This window comes from Gymnoscopelus braueri (assembly GCF_963280865.1).
Source record: "Gymnoscopelus braueri genome assembly, chromosome: 20".
Lineage (NCBI taxonomy): Eukaryota > Metazoa > Chordata > Actinopteri > Myctophiformes > Myctophidae > Gymnoscopelus > Gymnoscopelus braueri.
The window spans coordinates 18,932,490-18,955,341 of record NC_137622.1 but is presented as its reverse complement, the minus strand read 5'-3'; the positions used below and the strand labels follow the sequence as shown (position 1 = coordinate 18,955,341).

The 22,852-nt window shown below is 41.3% G+C and overlaps 2 protein-coding genes across 4 annotated transcripts in view; one reads left to right on the top strand and one right to left on the bottom strand.

Annotated features, from left to right (window-relative positions):
• Nucleotides 1-3,969: 3,969 nt before the first annotated feature.
• On the top strand, nt 3,970-10,103 carry shisa3 (shisa family member 3). Its single transcript, XM_080415740.1, has 2 exons — nt 3,970-4,877; nt 6,876-10,103. Exons 1-2 carry the CDS (start codon nt 4,607-4,609, stop codon nt 7,478-7,480), a joined length of 876 nt encoding a protein of 291 aa, XP_080271866.1. The 5' UTR covers nt 3,970-4,606; the 3' UTR covers nt 7,481-10,103.
• A 1,167-nt stretch (nt 10,104-11,270) lies between these two features.
• The window catches only part of atp8a1 (ATPase phospholipid transporting 8A1), a 168,929-nt gene continuing 157,347 nt past the window's right edge, over nt 11,271-22,852 (bottom strand). For all 3 annotated transcript variants that reach the window (XM_080415274.1, XM_080415273.1, XM_080415275.1), the window contains 4 exons: nt 18,136-18,224; nt 17,262-17,354; nt 16,017-16,108; nt 11,271-14,120 (listed from right to left, as the gene is read on the bottom strand). In XM_080415274.1, coding sequence (XP_080271400.1) covers nt 14,023-14,120; nt 16,017-16,108; nt 17,262-17,354; nt 18,136-18,224 — 372 coding nt within the window. In that variant the 3' untranslated portion in view covers nt 11,271-14,022. The remainder of the gene's footprint in view (nt 14,121-16,016; nt 16,109-17,261; nt 17,355-18,135; nt 18,225-22,852) is intronic.

Sequence of the window (22,852 nt, the reverse complement as noted above, 5' to 3'; positions counted from 1 at the left end):
ATGACACAACCTTTTTGAGTTTTAGGTTATTGTTAAAAACCAATCTGTTGGGAAAAAAAAGGCAACAGATGGTTGGAAAGCAAACAAAGGGATGTTTAATGTTATCAAAACAAATATTCGTTATTGTCATATCTTAGTCATTTATCAATTTCAGAAGACCAAAACAAGCAGTTTTAATCAAGAGTGTGAACCTGGCTCAGAGTTCAAACAAAATAAGAGCAATACACTTAAACACAGAATTGATTATGAATATAAAGACAAAGGCTAATTAACTCATTGTTTATGAGTGAGTTAGTCTGCAGAATCTGTAGTGGATGTCTGTAAAGCAGTGGTTTTCAAAGTGGGGTCAGGGGACCCTCATGGTTTCTTGAGGGGGGTTCTGAATGTCCCCTTACATTTCTGTACCTCCGGAGTGTGTACAAAATGGAACCAAATGGACCCCTAATGGTCCATTTGTACACTCTCAGAGATATGGGGGTCATTGAAATTAAAATGTCTTAGAAGTAAGGAGTTGGATGATGGATGCAAACCAAAAGACAAACAAGACAAAATGTGAGAGGGGAGAATGAGAGACTCCAAAAGTAATGAAGACTGCTGTCACTATGCGAGTCAGGAGAGAGTGCAGGACAGAAAGACCAAGGCAGACTATTTCAGATACAAGGAGTTTTCTTTTTTTTATTATGACAAAAACCAGGGAACACAAGGAGCACGAGAAGGACTAGGAGGGCACTTGCAAGTTTCACTTGTAAAAGCACAAGAAGAAAGCCTACATACACCGAATCAAGGAGATTAGCTCAAACGCTAAGATACTCACAGACAACTACACACAACAAACAGACTGGCAGTGAAGGGCAAACAAAAACATATTGGAGACACAGGTGTTTATATATATGGACAATCAACACACGCTTGGCTAGGGCTAAACAAGACACAGGTGAACAACATTTGCAAATGACAGGGTGAGAGCAGCAAACAGGAAACACTCAGACATCACTACAAAACAAAAGGTGCACAAGTGTAAATTAAAACTAGAACTAAGAAGATATATTTCTAAAATATGTAAAGAAACACAACTGTATTGTAAAACATCAAGTATAAATAAGAAACAAGGAACCCAACAAGAAAACACAACAGTTATTGTTAAAAAACATCTGTTGGAACATTTTTCTCTGCACCCAGATTTACTCTTTCATTGAGAGCAAACAGAAGGATGTTTAATGTCATCAAAATACAAATGTTATTGTCATATCTTACAGTCATTAAATAGACTTGCATCTTCCATATCAGTGTGGCTCAGGAGATATACCAGGGATTTATAAGCTGAAGGTTTAGAGTTTGAAACTTCTAATATCATTTTTCACTCTCAATCTAAAATCGAAGAGGTTGGTTAAGTATTGCATTCTTACGTGAGTTTTCCATGTAGTGTGGCTCGAGGTATTATTCAGGGTTTTATAAATAAAAGGTTCAGTTTAGAATTCCACCTTTTCTTCTAGTGAAAATCAATCAACACAATGGAAAAAAGTCCCCAGGACTTTTTTGTTATACGCTTTTAGCCTCGTCTTGCTGTACCACGCACTGTTTACATTTCTGACTAATAAAAGTATTGAAAAACATTTGATTTTAAAGACAAATATTGTACCTATGACTCCACCACAATTATATTATGAATTAACCACTTAAGCCCTATTCAAGTTCAATTAAAAAGTCTTAATATCAATGCATTGCTGTATTGAAATGTAGACATTATCCTAAACCTGACATTTTCAATAAAATAAATATCAATAATAGTGAAAATAGCACATTGCAACATCTTGTGGTCTTATAGATCTGCTATTTTCACTATATTTGAAATGAATGTGCTTTGTTACTGTCCACCAATGAAGCCTGATTTATACTTGGTCTTACAATAGTGTCGCATGTCGAAGGTAGCAGATCTACAAGCTCACAACGCGTCACTATTGTTAGTGCTCTTAATACTTTTCTTTGTTCATTATAAAACCCACAGACAACCTTAAGCACTTTCATGTGCCTGTAGATCAGCAATTTTTGCTCTTGTGCAACACTTTTGTTCAACAAAGGTCATTAATGTATGAAACATAATACTTTGTTGCTTGACAATGTGTAGAGGATGAATATTTTATTTAGAGAATGAAATGCATAATTTATTCACACTTTATTAGCAAAACAGTCTTTTATTATGATTTCATTATTGGTCATTTTGCTGGGGAAGCCCTGATTGGACAGTGATAAAAAGCCAAAAGGAGCTTTAGTTTTGGAGATTCCTCTACCAGAGGTAGAACCAAACATACGTCTTTTCCTTATGTCTAAGGCATACATGAAATGGATTTTGGGAAAAATGGAAAATGTAATGGAAAAATTTTACATTTTTTTAAAATAAAAATACAGAATTGCAATATCTTAATACAATGGTTGTCAAACTTTTTTGAAGTCAAGTTCCCCCAAATTAATATGAACTTGGCCACAGACCCCCATATGCCAATGTTGTGCCAGGGACCCAGTGTATACGATTTGTGTTGCTCAACATGTCGCGCTGCAACGCCTTGTGAGCACGTACAGTAGATCGGCTATTTTCAGCAAAAGCTTTCCCCACATTAACACAAAACAGAAAATACTCTAGTATTGAGCCCTGAGGGACTCCGGTTACCCATATGGGGTTTATGTGGTTAAGACCTTTTTAATACCTCAAATCAACAAACTATACTATAAAAACTGGTCAAACATTGGCCAAATTGTCAAATAACTTAAGAGGCAAACATTGTGAAAATAGCCAATCTACAAGCTTGTAGATCTGCTATTTTCACACTATTTTTCTGTGGAACAGAGTAAAACTAAATTGAATACCTCAACTCCTACAATTCCAAGTGCTTGTCAGGGTGGGGGGGTCCCTAGTTCAAATATTATTATTTTGTGGGGTCATGGCCTGAAAATGTTGAGAACCACTGACCTAAAATACTACACTACTCTTCAGCTGGGTCGCCCAGTCGGAACCATTCCATTCTCCCTTATAGGGTTGCCAACCAGCCCTTGAAATAAGGAATCGTCCCTTATTTGGAAACTAAAGATGAGTTTTTCTGTCTATAGTACCACTTTGTCAAAAACAGCTGATCTACAAGATTGCAACAACGCATTGTGAGCTTGGAGATCTGCTATTTTGGCTTATGTTCCCCCCAGAATATGGATGCTGGGGTTCAAGTGGTTAATACAAAAACAGTACATAGTAACTGGTACTATAATATGCCTGACTATGCCACCTCCCACATGGAGTAGTATGGGTAGGCAACGAGGCCTGGCAGAGACCTGTGCTCGTTCTACTGCTATGCCACCAAAATGTGGAATGCCCTACCAACAGACCCTCCTTCAAAACCACCGTTAAAAGAGCACCTGTCTGCAATTTGTAAATGGTCCTAGAAAAGTCTAAGCTGACCCCCTGCCCCTCCCACTGTTACTGTAGGCCTACATAGGGTTGATGATGTCTTATTATTGTATTATTATTCTATGTCTATAAATGACTTGATGAATTGAATACACAGGATCACAATGGAAACAAGCCCTTAGGGCTCTTTTGTTATCCTTTAGTCATTGTATAATCGTACCACTGTAAAGTTTGCAAACTGTTTCTAATTCTATTGTAGCACACTTTTCTAGTTTGCCAATGTGCTCATTGGGGGGGAGGGGGGGGGGGGGGGGTATAGTGGTCTTTCTGAGAAAATATCTCTAAAAGAGATCATAATTCATGCACTGTATTATGCAAACTTCCATAATACAGTGCACGTCTGAAATTGGCTTTCTGATTAGGTTAGTGACAAGTTGAAATGTCTGTCTGCTTTAATAACACAATAACAGCATGGTATCGTGAATGCGCACGTCTGGTCAATGGGGCTGCGTGCGCGCCTACGGGAGTCAGTCACAACTCACAAAAGCAACAGATTTCCAATGAGGTGCGGACACCAGAGCAGAGAGGACCGTGGCTGACTGGCTGTCCGTATATACATACAGCTTCTCCACGGAGATCATCTACACATCAGTGGATTATTAGGAGCTGAGGTCTGCACTTTCATTTCGCCAGGATTGATTTCGTTGGTGGTGATGATGCTGCTGCTGCCTGAGTTATTTGAACAATCTCGGAGCCTTATTTTGAGGAGAGTGTGACTCTGACCCCCTCGTTCATTTGGACGACAGTGAGGATCCTCCGCATCTTTTTGGTAACGACATATAAACACCAACAAGTCGTTTAAATGGATGGGGATGAATAAATAATGGTCGCAATCGCATAATATAGCCTGCAATTAAAAGAGTCATGACAAATAACCATGGGATCAAGCTGTGCAGGGGTTCTTTAAAACTAAATGAATTGATTGATTGATTGAATACTTTATTAACAGTTTGAAAAAAAAAAAGCACAGAAAGTAGAGATTCTATACAAAAGGATGCTAAAAGGATTCAACCCAAGAAAGCACTATGGCTTGTTTCCATTGGGGTCCTGTGTACTCAATTCATCGAAATAACGATGAGGAGTGTTTCTGGTAAGCCTCTGTAGTAGGGGGGGCACAGTGAATAGTGGGGGGGCTTCTAGCTGCACGCCGGCATGGTGCGCCTGTTGAACTGCCTGTTGTTCGGCTATCTGACCTGGAATCTACGGATATCGGACGCACAAGGCGAGTACTGCCATGGGTGGCTGGACGGCCACGGGAATTACCACGACGGCTTCCAGTGTCCGGAGGACTTCGACACCATGGACGCCACCGTGTGCTGCGGGTCCTGCGCGCTGCGCTACTGCTGCGCGGCGGCGGACGCGCGACTGGACCAGGGAACCTGCACCAATGACCGAGAGATGGACAACACGGAGTTCACAGCCCGTAAGTTATCATATGGAACCCCCCGGCCCAGTGTCCCTATTTCTGGGGGAAACGTCCGGCCCAAAATAGCAGATTTGTCAGCTCACACACAACGTGGCATTGTGATGAGTTGTGAGCTTGTCAGATCTGCTATTTAGGAAACAGCAACAGCAGAAGAATAGTGGGTTTAACCCTTTAAGACCTGAGGCGATTCTTTAAAAAAATCTAAATCCTAACAGTTTTTGGAAAAAAATCGAAACATTTTTTTTTCACAATTTTTCAAAAATAGCAGATCTGCAAGTTCATAGCGCGGCACTCGGTGCCGCGCTATGAGCTTGTATATCTGCTATTTTTGAATAGCCAAAGACATCTAAAGTGACACAGATGCGTTCCAGGTATTGGCTAAAAGGCGTTCCACTTGAGTTCATTCAGTCATCTATCTGAGGAAGGTGAAAAGTTTTGCAAAAACGAACAAAGTTAATGCAGGAGTACTATTTGTCAAACAAATTATAAATACATTATGATTATGCTAGAATATAGGCCTGTGCTGATGCTCACATGTCAAAAATGGTGTTATGCATTATAATCTTTTATTTATTGCATTGATTTAACATATCTGAATAGAATCCATGGAGGATGATCTCAACCCCTTAAAAAATTGACTAATAGGCCTAAAGAATAGCCTATAGGATATATATATATATATATATATATATATATATATATATATATATATATATATATATATATATATATATATATATATATGTGTGTGTGTGTGTGTGTGTGTGTGTGTGTGTGTGTGTGTGTGTGTGTGTGTGGTGGAATAATGAGAACACGATCTAATTCCAGGTGTGCATAGCACTTGCTTTTGCGTTGCTATTGTGTGTATTTGACCCCAGGTTAGATGGATTGTTATCAGCCTACAAAAAGGAAACCAAGTGGATCCAATGGTAGTCGACAGACGACACCTGGAGAATGTCCTCCACTGACATTGTACATTTGTGTACTTACACAAGTGTACTGCACAACTTTACAATGAAATAGCCCTGGGATACAAATTTGAAAACAATTGGATATGTTCGCACACCCAAGAAACGCATTTGTGGTTTCACTTTTTTTCCCCTATCCCTTGGAAAAGATGTAGCCTACTAGGCTATAACAATAACAATAACAAGAAAGACAGAAAGAAAGAAAGAAAGCAAGTAAAGTTAACTTTCCTTCTTTCTCTCTCTGTCTCTCTGGGTTTTGTGTAGGCTTGCTAGCTTCTGCTAAATTCCCTGCACAACCAGTTTAGTAATTTTAGAGTTATAGTAGGCCTACCTACCTAGGCTAATATTTTTTGATAGGCTATAAAAGATTAAAATCATTCCCATTAGTGCCATGCTTTTTTATTAGTTGTCAATAATTTAAATGAATTACAATAATATTAATATTTAGATAGTTAATCGTATTTTATCCTGTAGCTTTTATTGTTTTTCTTTCCATTTCCTGAATGGATAAGCGTTAAAATTGACTTGGCAGTGTCAAACAGTTTCCCCTATGAAAATAAATAAACTTAAATTAATTTCCCTCTGCAATGAAAACGGCCTTTCTAACAGGTAATCAGAGCTCTTTATCTAAATCAGGGACATTTTCTTCAGGCAGTCAAGCTTCTGTGTTAGTTTGTTAGCCTATATGGTGTAAAGGGGTTTAATATGAATTACCTTAGTGTTACAGGATACATCTAGAAATCTCATGAGGTATACATTTGTCTCTAAAATGTTTTGTCTTACAAGATTGTTACACATCATGGATAGAGATTGCAGATTGCATTGATTCATTTTGATGTCCTCTGCTTCTCAACTTCTTGTCTTGACTTCATAATTGTAGTGCCTGAAGAACAATGGAAAAACTAAATGTTTACGTGCATGTAGGCACTACAGGACAAATTCACTATAAACTGGGGCAATATTTTCCATGAACTATACAATTAACTAATCACTTACTCAATGTGTCCATTTAAACTCTTTCCCCCAGAGCCCATCTATGTGCCCTTCCTGATGGTGGGTAGCATCTTCGTAGCGTTTGTGGTGGTGGGTTCCCTGGTGGCTGTGTACTGTTGCACCTGCCTTCGACCCAAGCAGCCCACCCAGCAGCCCATCCGCTTCTCGCTGCGTAGCTGCCAGGGTGAGACCATCCCCATGATCCTCACCACGGCACCCCCCAGCCTGCGCACGCCGTCGCGACAGTCCAGCACAGCGACCACAAGCTCAAGCTCGGCAGGGGGCGGCGGCTCCGTGCGTCGCTTCTCCCTCGGCGGTCCGGGCCAGGGGCAGCAGCACCAGCAGCATGGCTGCCTGGTGTCGGCCACCATCTCCTCAGCGGCCTCCGCCCCACAGCCCCTCCCCCCCCCACCACCTCCTCCGTACACTTCCCCAGTGGCCTCTGGAATGCAGGGAGGCTTCCCGCATCCGCACCCGAGCACCTCCAGTCATACCCACACACACACACAGCTGCCTCCTTCCATGCACTCCCATCCTTCCCAGGGTGCAGCTTTCCTCCTGCCTCAGCAGTACTTCTTCCCCCTGCAACCAGAGGCCTTCACAACCACCAAGAGCTTTGCAGACTTTGGCCAGAGCTGATAGGGTGGACTCATTCGGGAGCAAAAGGGGAATCCTCCCCGTGGAATGGGAAGCTGGTGTGGTCATGTAGACACTCACATGTTAGAAGACTGTCTGTGGAGTAAGGGCAGAGTGCTGTGACCAAATCAAAGGCCTTCCGAATGGAGACAGAGACGCAGACGTGACTTGGAAGTGAAGTGTGAAATTGCTGTCCTAATTGGTCGCCATGCTTGGCTCTACTGTCCCACTGAGTTGTTAGCACAGGTCATCGTTTAATAATGAAATAATAAAAATGACCCTTAACTATTAGGGGACATGATGGATTTGAGTCTTATGCACTTTTTATATTCATGCATATCGTAGACAAAGTTCTCTGTCCTCTGCTATATTGCTTTTACATGCCTTTGCAAGTGGCAGCTTGCATTATAAGCTACCCTTGTGCCAAGATTTTTTACTGTATGTTGGATTATTCTCACAACAGTTGAGGTGGACTGGGCCATCTTTTTTGGAAGCAGTGCAGAGCGATAACATAATTTTGATGGCCATTGGACACCAGGGGATTAAAATGTGTATTTTGACAATCGCAAAGCCCTCTAAAAGAAGGGAGTAACTGGTAGAATAAATTAAGCTTACTTTGTGGATCTACAGGAATATCCATACAGGACGTTAACAGGTCAACCAAGGCCAGATTGTGGCTGTTATAATTATGTTATTCTTTCCCAAGCTACAAAAATGTATCCTCTGAGCCAAGTTCCTACAGAAGCGCTCACCCACAACAGCACAAACGATAGAAAGCATCCCAACACTGTGAATGAGTAAATGTCTGCCATGATGTTCAGTAAATGCAGCTTAATGACATTTTAACCACTTTCAACCTGGCGTCGGTATTTTGGGCATGCGAAAACTTTAAAAAATGTTATGAAAATGTTCAAAAATAGCAAAAATAGCAGACCTGCTGCAGGTACACGCTCCCGTGTCGCACCATGACATGTACAGTAGATCTGCTATTTTGGCTATTTCTGTGACACTATCATACAATGAAGTATACAATTGTGGTTATCGTTTTAATAAAGAATTTACATTTAAAAGAAGGGAAGCCTCCATCGTTATCTCAGAACAGGAAACCGGAGTGTATAGCACAACAGTTCCCTACCTGTCGCTCATTCTCCTCGCCACACTTCACAGCAGGAATGCAGAGCTGAGATCTGTCATTGTCAGTGTTCAATGAGCATGGCATGGTCACAGTGTTAAAAACAACTCGCCCCAGAAATAGAGGTTTGGGTTGCACCAACAGGTATAGCAAAAACCTCACAAAGGGTCCCTCTGTTTCCCAGTTATCTGAGTGTGAAATAGACTTGGCAGTAACTGTCTCATGAATGTCCCATCTAGTTTTGTCTTTCTCTCTCGCTGCCACATTCAGGTTGCATAGAGAGTTTTGCTACCGATACTCAATGGCTGTACCATGTCATAGAGTGCAATTTACAATATTGTTGAGTGTCTATCAAATGCCACCTTTTCTTTGATTATGAGTGACTAGTATATCTTCCAGCGACCACAACAAGTTAGGACTCATGGAAATGTCACTTGGTTTTATTATTTCTCCAGAGTTAACTAGTTCTCATATCATCAACTAAGTTTTAGGTTGGGAAGAAAAGATTGAACTTATAGAAAAATATGGAATACATTTCTATGACTTGACTCATTTCCCATAACTGTTGGGCTATTTTTATTTACATTGTCATTGGAAGCCTGGTCATTATGCCCCAACTACCCATAATTGGAATAAGAAAAAAATAAATCCCCACAGGAATAAACTGAAAGATATACATTTAGTGTGTCTAATATCTCTATTCACAAAGGTCATGATTGTCTTTTAGATACTTCAAAGAGCCCATGCATAATATACTGTACTTGAATGTCAGAAATACAAATATTGCATACACAACTTGCTTGCATTGATTTGGTTAGGTGCAAAAAAAGGAGGACGATATGATATTGGCTGAGATTTTGGATATTGTAATAACATGAATATCAACCTCATCAACAAGCTCATCATAGGTCACCGTGATGTTTTATGAGCTTGTAGATCTGCTGTTTTTGCCATTTTGTAAAAATATTGAAAAAGGTTTTGATAAAATACCATAATATCAATATTGAGATATTTGATTTTGTCCATATCACCCAGCCCTTAATGCAAAGGACCTCACTGCTTAAGGACTCACCATGGACCAACATGGATGAAACTCTGCAACAACACGGGTGCAGAGGATGGTAGGTGAGGTGCACCAGCAACACCTTTTGTGTTCTGAACCAACACCGTTCCCTCACTACTGGAAAAGTGGATCATATCATTTCATTTGCTGGGGCAGTTCCTTGTTGACTGTAATGTTAATTTATTAACTTAACTTGATCAAATGCTGTTTTGTAGTTCCTGAACAATTAAGCCTATGAGTACTGTATATGATAAACACATTTTCACCCAGGATTCACCATTGTCATCTGGATGATTTTGTGCAACGACAGAATGCCTGGGTGATAATCTATATGTATCGACATCTAGCTCTTTTTATTCTGCCATTATGGCGGTAAAGATGCAGTAGTTATAAGCAATGTGTCACCAGGGATACAAGTTCTGCCATATTATGAAATGTATGATGGTAGCTGTAAGTTACAAACATCCTTAATAAAAAGAAAAAGAAAAAACTAAAGACAAATTAATCTCCGAGTCATGAAGTAATTGTATCTCCATGGTCATAGAGCAAAAACTCTGATATGGGTCTCATTTACAACTTATGAATAAGTAATTAACTTCAATCACAGGGATACTTTATTATAATTATTGTAATATGGATGGTAAACATGCAAGTGGAGGGTCTACCAAATGCTGTCGGGTGGAAACCTTGTATGTCTAAAACAATTGTCTGGAAACGGAAAAAAAGAGCCTGTGTTCCAGTGGATCCAATGTAGTTATTATCTAGTCAACTCTTAAAAGTGTTAACTAGTATTAACTAAGTATTAACTTTTCATTTCATTGACACAGACTTAACCACTTTTACTTTAAAAATCTTTCGAAATAACAGATCTACAAGGTCACATCCTGTGAGCTTGTAGATCGGCTATTTTCACTTCTTTTGTGTGACACTGTTGTAATTAATGTCTGACAAAGCATGGCATTAATTTATGAAAAACATAACAAGTTGTAATATGGAGATACAAGGTCTTCATATTTGCCCGACAGCCACGAAATGGTGATTGTGTTGACATCATTTGTTTGTCCTTCATGCGGACTGATGTTTTTCTGCCTTTTCCTGTTTAGTTTCTGTGTGGAGGATGTCCTGTTTAGTGCCACACACAGTCCCACCATTTCATGGGAGACGGCAAAGATTTATTAAAGATTGTTTTTAACCACTTGAACACTAGCATACCCATTCTACCGGCGACTGTCTGGCAAAAATAGTAGATCTACAAGCTCATGACGGTTTGTGAGCTTGTAGGTCGGCTATTTTCAGCAAAGAATTTGGTGTAGAGGGAAAAAATAAATAAGTACAGAGCCAACCCAGGTCAAGTTGACTAAATATAGAGGTTTTAAGTGTTTACATGGGTAAATGCTTTCTTCTACCCGTATAAGGAGCAGTTTTAAGATTTCACCTGCATCAAATTATACAGTAACTGGTGACAAAAAAAAATAGTTCATGCACATGATTTGTACTGTACATGAGGGCCGGGACGTGCGGTGAGGGGGTTCCTTTTGCACAAGATCGTTTGGATGCTCTTGTTGAGGTAGTGGGGTTTGTATAATGATGACAACATAGCATCTTGTAAAGTTTATTTCAGTAGTCCTTCATGGCAGTAGAAGACGACACTTAAAATTTGCAGTCCCAACATGCAGAACAATCGTTTGAACAAAATGACGTGAAAAGTAACAAATACTCAAAAATCAAAGATTAAAAGTGCATTTTTCTTCTGTAAAGTGACCAACACTTGAAGGAGAATCAAAGTAGTACGACTATAACACTTAACCAAAGAACAGTTTTAGTTATCCATTCATGCAGCCCACAACTTTCACAGACGACAATGTGTTGTATGTTCCAGAAAAGCAACAGTCCAAGCCTTCCACAATGACAAGATCCACATTCAGCATTTTTGGAAAGTTTTGACAGCAGATGACAACCAATCAATTACATTAATAATAATAAAAAAACAAACAGAAATAGCATAAATCAATTCATCAATATACCCTCACTGAACCAAGAAGATAAACACAAAAGAGAAACAAATTTTATGTCAAGTAGAGGTACACTGCATGAAGAACAAGTTGAAAACATATACACCCAGAAAAATGATATTCCAAAACCAATAACTAGACTATAGCAGATACACTGAGTGCAACAGCACCTGTCAAAGCTAGCTGAGCATGGGAGGAGCCAAGAACCTCCAGAGCGCGCACGCGCACACACACACACACACGCACGCCAGTACATACAAACATGTGTATGCTACACATGCACCCATACAAATAGACCCATACACACACAACCACACTCACACATTATACGCAAACACCCTGAAGTGGGCCATGCATCAGCTCACAGTAGTACACCGTTGCTTGCTATACCTGGAGTCGTGCAAACAGACAATTAGAGCAAGTATTACCATACATACTGTACACACACACACACACACACGCACACACACACACACACACACACTAAAAGAAAGCGACAAGAGAACTAAGGGGCTGAGAGCTCTCAGTCTCACATATAGGACAAAGGACACACATGCAATGCATACATATAAGTTATCCACAGGTTACACATACGCGCGCACACACACACACACATGCACATGCAGACAACAAATCCCGCACGCACTCGCTCTTGCACACAGACACACACAGAATCAGAAAACAGATCTCCCATAGGGAGAAAAAAAGCAATCACACAGACACAAGTAGTCAATCAATTATAAATAAACAAAGCCATAACAATATTAATACTAATAACAGGACATTTAACAAAGCTCGGTTTCCTCATTCTATCTTTTGAGCATTCTGTCAGTGTATCAGAGAAAAGAAAACAGAAAGAGAACTTACAGACGACAGTTCATTACAAAGCCGGTCAATGCAAAATTCATACATCTCCAATATAAAAATACAAATTCACAAAATAACTATAGAGACAAAGTAGATTCGATAGAGTTGTGGAGCGTCCTGGCTAATATTTCTCTCTCCCTTAAGCTAATGGCACTTATGTTAGAAAGTTAAAATCTCCATTTTAAGGGGAAAAAAGTATTGTGAAATAAAAGCCACCACTCTTAAGCATACAGACGTTCAAACAAGGTGGTCAACACTCTGCTCCTCCCCCACTAAAACCAAGAGACCTTGTTTTTACCTGTGCCATAAGACACCGTGTCTATGTTTCACATTGTACAATAATGTGGTGGTGGCGGTGGTGGTGGTGGTCAGGGAACGACAATGGTTTTGTCTTCTCAATAGGTGTGAGGAGCACTGTTCTATGCTAGCTGGCTAAACTACTCTTGGCTATCTGTTTTCTAATAGGGAAAAGGTCTACATAGGCACCATTGTGATAGTCGCTGTCAAGCAATGTGTGGAATGCAATTATTTGTGGAGAGCAATTGAACCGCTGTAGAAAATGGAGGGAAGCTGGACTACGTTTCCTTTTTTACGAGGCAAGAGTTGAAAACCATGAAGCGAAATCAGGCACGATATCTACATACGTTGTTTGTTTGTTTTCTTTTAAAATAAATAAAAAGGACATGTAAATGAAAATGAAAAGTATGGCTGAAGGCATAAATAAATGTAAGGCCTTATTATGCAGTAGACTTTTCCTTGAGTGCAAAACAAAAACGAAGAACAAAACATCAACATGTCTGGTCTGAAGTGGTCCATTCAGTTTCTGGAATAAATGCAGGAGTGCGAGTACATTAAATATTTTAAATAGATTTTCCTTTTAGATTTCAACAGTGTTTTGGAAGAGATTGTATATACGACTGCTCTTTGGCAATCAACTCTAAGTTCTAATACAAATAATAATAAGCATTTAAGAACTAATCGTCTGGTCTTCATTTTTTTTTTAGTATAGTACATTTACAGTACAGGTTACAGTTAAGGGCTTGATTTGATAAAGTGATTGAAAAACTCTTTTGGCTCAGAATTTGATAAATAATTTCTTTAAACACAACACAACCGACTCCCGACACACTGAACGAGAACAGTGAGGAACTTCAGACCACAGATTTATGCGTAAAAATGCAAGCACAGTGCTCATCACGTCTGCTGGACACACAACTACAGCATAGTGAAATACTTGTTCAACACTTTTTTCCTTGTTTTTTCCCTTTTTGAAGAAGTACAATACTCTACAATATCTCCCTCTCTGCTGTCCATTTCATTATCATGTCCAAAAATCCCCTCACACTGGTGGGAAGGTGAAGGGGGGGCATGGGCTCGCACTGGGGTTTCCCCCCAGATTCGCTTCAAATCGCCTTTGGCAATGGCTATTGTGGCTCCTGGCAGGCCGGCCTGGCCAAAGAGGGGCGGGGCCTCACCATTCATTGGTCCTCGGCTTGGTGGTGTCATAGGCTCTGATGACCTCCGACTGCGACACCACGCCGTTCTCATCTTGAGAGAAGGCGTAGCCATCTGTGAGAAGGAAGAATGCCAGTCAGAAGCTACTCAGCATAGGAAAGTTAACGGCTGATCTGGGGTCAGAGAATGTAAACCAAAACCACTTAACCCATTGATACCTGGAACGCATCTGTGTCACTTTAGATGTCTTTGGCTATTCAAAAATAGCAGATATACAAGCTCATAGCGCGGCACCGAGTGCCGCGCTACGAGCTTGTAGATCTGCTATTTTTGAAAAATCGTGAACAAATATTTTTCTGATTTTTTTCAAAAATCTGTTAGGATTTAGAAAACATTTTTAAGAATCGCCTCAGGTCTTAAAGGGTTAATGGACAATCGACAAAACAAACTTCAAACCATACAGGGTATATAATATACTACATCAACACAATACACATAAATGATTATAAAAATATGAAAGTAAATATAAATGACAGAATGATAAAAAACATATACAAACAAAAGAAATGTACATTTAAGCTCCCTTATGATCTGTACTGGGTGAGCCCTGTGGCCTATCATGTCATGTTTTCTGCTATTCTAAAGCCACAACCCTATAGCGTCCTAACCTTCGACCCCCTGACTCACCTTCAGGTGTCAAATGACATGGTTCAAAGGGCCCCGCTGGATCGAGTGCATTGTATGGGAATAACATCGCAGAGCAACATTGAATCAATCGTTATCGGGCTCTAAAGAAACGACACTCTACTCACGGCACACGAGGGAAGGACAAGGAATTCAGTAGCTAAAACACAAAGATCTACAGGAGAAGAGATTTCTTTCGGTGGCTAACACTACAGTACTATAGTCTCTAAGGGTGAAAGGACGACGGAAAGAAAAAGAAGTCAGACAACAATGATCTCATCTCCACCTATGAGACAAACAAAAAGCAAAGCAAAACGATCAGACAAAGGAGCAAAATGAACAGAAATAAAAGACAAGCAAAATAAACACACACACACACTCACACACACACATAAAACCTATCCATGTTCACCATTCTGGCCTGGCTGCAGTGAAAGGAACATAATTTCATAGCGCTGGCTACGTTTTCCTCCATTATTGTCAAAATAAAGGCCCCAAAGTTGTGTATTGCTGCTGTACTAGAGGTTAAAAATAAACTCTTTCACTTTCCAGCGATGATTTGGCAGGAACAAGAGCCTTGACCCATGCATGTATTTTTAATGCTGCTATAAAAAAATAATAATAATAAATTAATAAATAAAAATAGAAAAATTGTTGCCCAGTGGACACGGACACTAATTCATCTACAATAAAGTGGTTAGGACAAGCAGACGGCTCAGCGGGCAGAGCCAGGGGCCGTTAGCAGCTGTTAGGACACAAGCAGGGAGCCGTGGGTCTGTTTTAGTGTTACTTAATGAGCTTTAAGACAGCATTATGGATGTGGATTTCCTGCCTCTGGCTAATGTGGAACAGACTCCAGGTTTACCGCTGCTCTAGGACCGAGGACGGTCTCCTCTAGGGGCTGCGGAACAGGGATAATGACACACATGATGTCTGCACCCCCTGACCAGCCCCCCTATTTGATTTGAAAGACAGACAAATAAACTGGAATTGTTCCCTTTCCTCTTCTCTGGGATAGCATCTAAACTGTGTGACTGTGAGGTGCCTTTGGGGACGGTAGTACGACCCCGACAGCGTAGCATTGTTCTAAGCGTGTGTGTGTGTGTGAGAGGAAGAGAGAAGAGAACAGGATAGGCCGAGAGATTCATTTATAAGTAGACAAAAAGATAGAGACGGCAAGAAGAGGAGAATGAAAGGCAGAACGTTTTGAGAGAAAAGGCAGAGAGAAAGAAGGAATGCACCCAGAGGATAGACACACATCTAGACAGATGTCCATACAGTATAGACAGATGTCCAAACAGTATGTTAGAAGACAGTAAGACTCACGGAGCAGGTTCTGTTGCATGGAGTCGGACCGGTACAGGCTGACCGTGCTCTTCTTAAAGACATTCTTCAGAAGTTGGGCCCTCTCCGTCAAACTGCGCGCGCGCACACACACACACACACACACACACACACACACACACACACACACACACACACACACACACACACACACACACACACACACACACACACACACACACACACACACACACACACACACACACAGTGTGTTAGTATCGTGCTGAGCGCTGCGGGCAGACTTAATGACCCGTACGTCAAGCTACTGCTCCACCCGAGCAGATGGACCTGACAACTGCTTCACCTGCTGGGTGAGACAACTCTGAAGACGCACCAGGGAGGGGGAAATAACCCTGTGCGTGTGTGTGCGCGTATACACACACATATAGTATATATCAGTATATATGTGTGTGTGTGTGTGTGTGTGCGTGCGTGCCAGGGCTAGAGGTCCTGCTCTGCTGGGTCTGGGACAGCGTCCAGGCAAAGAGATCAGCTTTCAGTTGGCAGGAGATTTCACACTGATTGGCTCCATTCTAAAGCACTGCACTGGCCCACAGGAGAGCCAGGGAGTGGTTTCAGACCTGGTGTCCAAGATACAATACATCATATATCGCTACTGTCGGGTGGAAACCTTGTATGTCCAAAACCATTAAAATGTTTTAATTATATTTAAAACATTTGAAATGAGTGGAAATAGACAATCTACAAGCTCACCACGCCTCACATCGCGAGGCGTTGTGTGCTTGAAGATCTGCTATTTTCACTACTTTTGTGCGACACTCTTGTGTGACGAAGTAAGGCATTCATTTATGATAAAACCTGCACGTCTGAAACTTGTTTCTGCCCGGCATCAGCAATATACTGTGTGTGTGTGTGTGTGTGTGTGTGTGTGTGTGTGTGTGTGTGTGTGTGTGTGTGTGTGTGTGTGTGTGTGTGTGTATACAGATAGTGTATACACACACACTTAGTCTCACTGAAATACTGTTAAGTTTAGCTACTCTGTGACCTAAATGGCCAGGAGTAGTCAAAGCAGAGATAAGAGCAAATTTTACCCTGGCATATAAGTGCAATTAGAGAACATTTGGGAGAGAGAGAAAGAGAAATAGAGATGTGATTCATAAGAGTAGGAGTGGAGAAAAAGAGAGGAGCACTAAGCTAAATTCTCAGTATTAAGTTGACTGTCTCAAATGAACCCTTAGGATTTTACAGTGTAGTGTGTGGCCGTACCTCTTGCCGTGCACAACCGCGCCAGGATCTTTGGATAAGGCTTCCAGCTCTTGAACCTCATCCACTAAGGTCTTGAAACACACCTTCTTGATCCTGTAGATACAAGAACATCCAAATAGATCGGATATATCAAACTATTTTTTTGCCATTATTCAGTCTAATAAACACAAACCCAAGATTCCTGTCACAGAATGTCTATGGAATGGGTACCAGTCGTTGTGACATTCTGTGACAAGTAGGGCTGGGTGATTTGAATGACATCAAACATCACAAGATGTTTGACAAAATACCTCTACATCGATATTGTGCCGAAGGTATTGTATTATGACAAAAATATACCTTTTATTTTTAAAAATAGGGAAAATAGCAGGGGGGGGGGGTATTATAACATGAAAAAATACATTTAAAAAAAGGTCCACACACTGGTTAGATGCTCCTCTTTGTTTATTGTGCCGAACGTCATCAGGAAATGTAGCCATATTTTCCCTGATGAAGATCTTTTGATTGAAACTTTGAGTGTACTTTGAAACATGTGAAACAATGTAAACAAAGTGGAGCATCTACCTTCTATCTTCTTCCTTAGAGAGCCTACTTCACCCATGCAATAACCGAGGTCCAGCCAATGGGTACAAGGACCTGAACACCAGGTTCTAACCGGGCTCCACTAAGCTAAGTGCTTTAAATAGCAACGTAGACAATCACCTCTGGTTGCATTAACAAATGGTTAATATTAGCGTTCATGGGAAGTTCAGTGACTCTGAGGGGGAGTCCTGCAGTGAGATAGTTTGTCAGGTTACTCCCTGTGGAGAGTTGTGTGTGTGTGTGTGTTGGTGGGTGGGGGGTGATGATGAGCAGATGGGGAGATGAGACTCACACTTTGTAGGCCACGTCAAAGACCAGCGAGGTGATTGGGATGAAGACCAGGCCCGTCCAGAAGAGGCCCGAACTGAACATCATGTCCGCCTGATGCACACACACGCACACACACACAAACACAAACACACAGACACCCACACAAAATCCTGAGTTTCTACTGTGTGGATTGACTCTTCAGGTCATTGCAGACAACGAAGAGTAAGATGATAACAGCTCATCAATTGAAGAGAGCCATCCCTGAAGGCATGGCCATTGCTGCCCTTTACACACCACTCCAACAGAAACAATGCAACACAAAACTGGCACAAAACAAACAGCCGTGTTGTGTAAACAGAGACAGGATGGGTTCGATCACCTCAGTCAAACAGGAAGATCTTCCGTAACTAAAAAAGGCCCAGTGTTTGGATTTCCACTAGAGTTAAGGGCCCATACGCCCCCAGGGCAGAGGAAGTACCTGTGAACTATTAGGACAGTAGTATCCCTTACACTGGAAAACAACTCCACTTTGAGCTGTGCTGAAAATCCCCTTTTGATGCTAAGAGCAGTGGTTAGCTCTTATGTGTTTTGATGCATTTGGGCATAGCAGAATTTCTCCGGTCTCCGACATCGTTTTTTGAGCCAACAATTCTGCACATCTGATATAGCACGTTGATCTACTGTAGGAAGCTGTTGGGAACGTTGTTCCCACTGATGAAATATTGCAACCTCTTGCTGTTTGGAAATCACAAAAGTATTTAATTATTTAAACAGATGATGTCAGAGTATGCTCCACTCCCAACCTTAGCTACACAAACACCAAGTGGTACAAAAACATAAATCCTACTTCAGTGTGATTTTAGTCTGAATTTGATTATCTGTAATATACATTAAAATGTGAGCAGCCAAGTTGATTAAAGTTTCACAGACGGAAGATTTTTACTCTTTTTTGCCCTCGTCCATATTAGGTTTGAATAATAAACACTGTTGTGTTCGGCGTCTTACAAATGTGCACATCATGTTCATGCGCCAAGATAAATCCTCAAGCGAGATAGCTGTGGTCTTCACTGAGGCTGAATTGTCAGGCGAGGTATAGATGTGAACCTTTTCAACTTCAACTCTGAGGCCCAAAAGATATCATAAGTCTGTCATCTGTGGAGACAGCTTCCTCTCTGTCCTCGATCATCTGCAGAAAACACGCATTTATCAGACCGAAGACAATCCGATGCAATGGTATAAATGAAGGACTGTAGAAGTACCACGCCATAGTGGGAGGTACTATTAGGCTTGTAAGACTAGAGGGGGACGGGGATCATCTTGGCATGGGCCGAACCTTTCAGCCTCCTGGGTGGGGGCTGTATTTACTTTGGCACGGTTGTATTGAAACTATCTGTCATTACGTGTCAAAGAGCAAAACGCACGCCCCTTGCATCGCAATTTAGGCCTTACATGCTTGTGCCAGTTGTTTAAACTGCCGGGGCCTGCAGACAATGTCTTTCCTGTAACGTGAAACAGGCAGGGCTATGAAACGGCACCTTAGGAGATACATACCTACACACACACGTGCGTGAAATAAACAACATCATACAGGCATGCACACTCAGAACATATTACACACACACACACACACACACACACACACACACATCACTGTCAAAGTATCAAAGTGATCAGGTGCTCCCAAATTAGCTAATCTGTTCGTCATTACCAGCCAATGGACTTTGATGTCTGACAAAACATCAGGGAAAGAGGAAATCCCAAATGACTGGAAATCAAAATGGGTTTTTCCTACAGTTGGGGATGAAGGATGGGGATGAATGGGGCTTTTCTGTGTTGCTCAGCGACTGAAAATACATAAGATGACGGGAAATTACATGGACGCACAAGACATTTAAACGTCAATTTTAGAAATTGCCCAGCACTGGTGGAAACATTGACTTTTTTTTTATCACAAAAGGTCAGTTTAATTATTTTCATTTTCATACAGTGTATCACACATTTTAATGGGGGGTGTTTAAGCTGTCTTGAGAGCCTTTTGAAAATAAACACTGGATGTATGCTCAGCATATTAAATCAAAGTCTACGAGCCCTCAAAATAAACCAGCTCCATCTTTTACAACTTCAATCTATGAACAATATTTACATACTATAGCTCCACAAATAGTCCTCAGCCACAAGTATACACAGTGCAGATACTTTGCAAATCTCTTAGGTTTATCAGAATATAAAGTGGCGGCAAGCTACAGTCAAGAGTCAAGTCTCTCGCTAATCCTTGTACTCAAAACCTGGGTTACACTTATTCTTTTATACACAAAAGTGTCAAACAATTATAGGCTATAATGCGTAATGTAGATTAGGAGGTGAAAAAGGATTACAGATTTGTGAGTGACTAATAAAAAAGTGTGAACAAACAACAAGGCTCCTCACATTTTATGTCAATATTTGAATTTATGATCACTGCAAATATCACTGACAGTTTAATATCACCAAATGTTTGTCTGTGTGGAGACTCTCTCCACTGCCCCTCGCTGAGCCAGCGTGTTTGGTGGATGCTAGCAATGGCTCATACCATGGGGCCCCTCGGGAACAGGATGGGGGTGAGAGGGGTCCAGGGTGTGGGGGTGTATTTTTAGGACAAACTAATAAACTTGTCTGGCTGGGCAGACAGTGGTGTCCACTACCATGGCTTGGGGTGTTTTGACAGGCCATCGACCCCCTCATGGGCACAGGAATAATGCTCTATGCAGGCACACAATCTCTCTCGCTCTCTAACACTAACACACACACACACAAAGATAAATCCACATAGACTGCTAATACGCATACCCTGACACACACCATTACTCATGCACTTTCATACAAAATGCATACATGAGCTTTCATAAAAAAATTATGTTTCACAGACTTTCAATTCCTTTTCAAATGTTGTACACAGTCAAATCTGGGGTATTCAATTACCTCAGAGAGTCTAAAAATGTTTGTGTCTCACACAAGGGTCCACTTTTGTACTATCAGAGCAACATTTATATAAATGATCACGCCAGATTTTACAGTGCATATCCAAGAAATAAGGTTATACCAAGACATAAATCCTAAAATTGTGATGACGTGATCCACAGCCACCTGCAGTATTTTTTAGTAATATTCCCTAGAGACCTTGATCAGGAGAATCCATCAGAGCCTGTTTGGCCCACAGTGATAGTAGCTCTGAGAATGTTAATGCACACCATTGTGATGCTAAATGAGAGACGAGGACAATCCACTACTTCACTATTAACCCTGTGCCTGAGCCTTTGGCTTTAGAAAGCATTGATTGAGAAAAGCTAACGCATGCTCGGTCACTCTCTCTCACACACACACACACACACAAACCTGAGCGCGTTCTATCATATATGAAAGGCTGTCAGATTTGAAGTCCACCGGCCTTTTTTTTTTCTTCTTCTATTGGCTTCACCAAAGCCCAGAGATGCTAATATTCAGACACTCACTGCCTGAGTGCACAGAGCTTCTTTGTGCAACACTTTTTTTTTATTAGGTACACTGAAAGGAGGAGGGTTTAGGCTCAGTCAAATCCAGTCCTGGGCAGTACTTTGGCCTGCCTCTGGCCATGTTGCTTTTTCCACTGGCTAAGCTCGGCTGGCCGGGCTAGACCATGCATTCTGTCTGGGACAGAGGGAGAGAGAGGAAGACCGCTCGATGGAATTAGTAATTGAGGAATGACAGACAGCAAATGACTGCAAGTAAGGGAGAGATTAACGAGAATCCAAAACGTATACCCCCTTTTGATCAGCCAACCCTGTACTGAATAGAAAACTCTGTGCACCGTAGGCCTGGTGAGGCTGAATAGGTAGCAAGCACAGTACAGAGTGGAGGATCTGGTCCCAGAGGACGGGGACAGAGAATGAGGAGAGGCTTGCTCACTTAATGCCCTGAGAGACAAAGAGAAAAGCAAAAAGTGAGAGGCCTTGCGTGGACGAGGCCTACAAATCCACAAATTCCCAAATGTCGTCATTGCGATGCAGAGGCAAATGAGGAATTCACAATCCCTTAACCCCCCCAAGCTTCCAACATAGAAAACAAACACTGGCTTTCTTAGCTGGGTCCATCCTCCTCTCCATGCACTCTGCATGTTGCCTCAGAGAAGGCACATGGACATCCATTAGGAGAACCGAGGAGAGGGAAGAAAAGAGGGAAAAAAACACTTCGAACTCCACAGAAGTCACACAGCCACAACTGTCCATCTGTGATTTACCATTTGTCTAGACATTAAAATGGCCAAAGACATAAATTATAGAGCAGACTTTGTGTCATTTTACACAAATGAGCTCATATCGCACATTTGTATGGATGGATCTATCATGTCAAATAAACATCAATGCACACGCATGCATGCACACATACACAGCACATAACTCCCCCCACCTAAAGCCTGAATTATACTTGGTTACATGCAGAATTAGCCGAGTTTGTAGATCTGCTGTTTTTGGTGTGTGAGACCGGCGCACAAGTAAAAAAATCAGAATTAATGCTTCACGCCATGGACAATGGGTTGGTTTCCATGTGCAGCGGTGTCATATAAATCATTATCCCTGTGGGGTCCAGTGGATCTGGGTGTGTTTAACTACATGTCTCACACGACACACATGTGGCTCTTTAATAAAGACCCTAAGTATTCCAAAAACAGAGAAGGGGGGACAAAGTCAACAGCCATGGTGGTTGTGGTGGTGGTCTCCATTTCA